Consider the following 2,935-nt stretch of genomic DNA (forward strand, 5'->3'; position numbering starts at 1 on the left):
GCTAGCTAGCCAACGGCAGCTAGCTAGCTGCAGCAGCTAGCTAGCTGCAGCGGCTAGCTAGCCAACGGCAGCTAGCTAGCTGCAGCAGCTAGCTAGCTGCAGCAGCTAGCTAGCCAACGGCAGCTAGCTAGCAGCTAGCTGCAAGCTGGGCTGCATTTGCTGCTAGAGAGGGAGGAGGCCGAATCGCTCTTTAGAAAAGGAGCACATTTAGACAGCAACAGATTCTGCGTGGATATAAGCCCCCTTAATGCTGCTGCTGCTGTGGTACGGTTCCTGCTGCTGCTGCTGCTGCTGCTGCTGCTGCTGCTGCTGCTGCTGCTGCTGCTTAGTTTGTAGGGACCTGCTTAAGGGCCAAAATAGGACATTTCGAAGGAAGCAGAAAGAGACCTCTGCATATTGTCGGGTGTACATACACTTGAATAGTAGTTGCACAAGCCCGTAGCAACAGCGGCGGCTACAGGGCAGCAGCAGCAGCAGCAGCAGCCGCTGCTGCTGCTGCTGCTGCTGCATTAGAATCAGCTGCTGCTGTTGCTGCTGCTGCTGCTGCTCGCGTGCCGGCACGCTGGTACCTAAAATCGCTTGCTTGTGGTTTGCTTGCTGCTTCTTTCTCTGTTGAAGTAGACAGCTTTTCGGTTTGCTAGGGTTTAGGGTTTGCACAGGGTTTAGGGTTTAGTAGGGTTTAGGGTTTAGTTTAGGGTTAAGGGTTTAGGGTTTAGGTAAGGATTAACGGATAGAGCTAGACTTTCCGGTTTCGTTTCAGTGAGTTTGTTTTATTGAACATTTAGGTGTATGTACAGCTCCGCTGGGCTGTATGTGCAGCTGTTGGAGTGTACGTACACCTCAGTTCCCCGAGCGCCGGGATGGAATTAAACATTTTGTTTTTTAAATTCATATTAAATTAAAAAACAAAACTAAAAAGAAGGAAAAATAAAGATTTGGAGGCATGTAAATCACTTGTTCAGATCGCGAAGCTGCGAAGCTGAGGTGTATGTACACCGTGGGAGCCACCGCACCTCGAGCTCGCTCGTTCTCCGGCACATTTAAATAAATCATTTTAATTTAAATTTTAATTTAAAATATTCAAATTATAAAACTTGTTAAGTCCTTAGCTGCCAGGGATGCTGCAGCAAAAGAGTTCACTTCTGGGGGGCCCCCTGGAGTGGGGCCTCCAAAGGGTACTGGGGGGGCCCCCTAGGGGCCCCCAAAGAGGGGCCTCAGTGAGACGGGGCCCTCTTAACCCGTTTTCTCTTTTGCCCAAGTGCTCTGGGCTCCAAAACCTAAACCCTAAACCCTAAACCCTAAACCCTAGCTAAATGCCACAGAGCACAGGGAACCCTTCATGCAGCTCCTTAAAAACCCTGCTGCTAAACCCTCGGCCTCTGCTGCTGCTTGAGGGCTGAATTTGCAATCTTTTCGTCCCAAAGTCAAGCCCTAAACCCTAAACCCTAAACCCTAAACCCTAAACCCTGAGGAATTCGTGTTTCGAAGATGATCTGGCGCTCCCACGCCACGCAAGCGCCCAAACCCTAAACCCTAAACCCTAAACCCTCATTTTAACCCCTCCTTCCTAGGCCCTGCTTGGCTGCCCGTGCGGGGCCTCTGAGGGGGCTTCTCTGCTGCCACAGCAGCAGCAGCAGCAGCAGCAGCAGCAACAGCAGCAGCAGCAGCAGCAGCAGGAGCGGGATGTTTGCTGCTGCTGCGAGCTGGTGGCGGAGCCTTCCCCTGGAAAGGCGGTTGTTTGCAGCAGCAGCAGCAGCAGCAGCAGGCGCGGGTCCCGTGCTGCTGCTGCAGCGGCGGCAGCAGCAAGCTGCAGCAAAGAGCTGTACGTACACCCGAAACGTCCAAGACCTGGTGTATATGGACTTCGCAATCGGCAGCAAATATGTGGGGCGCGTGCTGCTGGGTCTGTACACTGCAGCAGCCCCTTTGACAGCAGAAAACTTCATTCAACTTTGCGAGGGTTTCAAACTCAAAGACAAAGTCCTCGGCTACAGAAACACCCAGGCAAACCCTAAACCCTAAACCCTAAACCCTAAACCCTAAACCCTACACTGGGAGGCGCCGGGAAGGGGGCGAAGCGCGAAAGTTTCGCAGCAGGAAGCCCAGCGGTCGTGCTGCTGCTGCTGCTGCTGCTGCTGCTACTGCTGCTGCTGCTGCTGCTGCTGCTGCTGCTGCAGGTGCACAAGGTGCAGCAGGGCGTGGGGCTGCTGGCAGGAGATGTCTTGACGGGCTGTGGCGGGGAGGGACTTTCGATTTACGGCAAGAAGTAAACCCTAAACCCTAAACCCTAAACCCTAAACCCTAAACCCTAAGCGCTAAGCCGTAAACTTCAAGCACTGGATACGAATCGCCCCTAGCTGCTGCTGCTGCTGCTGCTTCTGCTGCACTTCCAACCGCCGCAGCAGCAGCAGCTCCACACAGCGCAGTTATAGAGATAATCATCCCTGGAAGCAGCAGCAGCAGCAGCAGCAGCAGCAGCAGCAGCAGCAGCAGCAGCAGCAGCAACTGCAGAATCAGCCGCAGCGAGACAGCCGCTGCAGCAGCAGGATTTGAACAAATTCAAACACTAAAATGGATTAAAATTAATTGGAACAAATTAATTGGAATAAACAAATTCAAAAAGACAAAAGTGTAAAAAGAAATAAATGAAATGAAAATAAATAAAACGGCGAAGCAAAGAAGTTTGCAAAAGCTCTCTGAAGTCCGAAAAGTTGCAGAAATAATCAAAATAAGAAAAAGAAAAAAGATTTAATTTGAAATTTAATCAAAATGAGAAAAAAGAAATAGAAGGAACTAATTTGAAACTTGATCAAAAGAAAAAAAGAATTAAAAGAATTAATTTGAAACTTAATCAATAGAAAAACGAAATAAAAAATTAAAAGAATTAATTTGAAGTTAAATAAAAGAAAGAAAAATATAATTAAAGGAATAAATT

General features: G+C 49.3%; 1 protein-coding gene across 1 annotated transcript; it reads left to right on the plus strand.

The window, feature by feature from the left end:
* Positions 1 to 1,683: 1,683 nt before the first annotated feature.
* On the plus strand, positions 1,684 to 2,270 carry ENH_00027280 (Chromosome II, complete genome, related; the record flags this gene model as incomplete). The annotated part of the gene is made up of 2 exons (XM_013579933.1): positions 1,684 to 1,980; positions 2,178 to 2,270. The coding sequence occupies 2 exons, from the start codon at positions 1,684 to 1,686 to the stop codon at positions 2,268 to 2,270; spliced, it is 390 nt and encodes a 129-aa protein (XP_013435387.1).
* Positions 2,271 to 2,935: the final 665 nt, after the last annotated feature.

The sequence above is a fragment of the Eimeria necatrix genome, genomic scaffold (assembly GCF_000499385.1).
Source record: "Eimeria necatrix Houghton genomic scaffold, Enh_scaff2025, whole genome shotgun sequence".
Taxonomy (NCBI): Eukaryota; Apicomplexa; class Conoidasida; order Eucoccidiorida; family Eimeriidae; genus Eimeria; species Eimeria necatrix.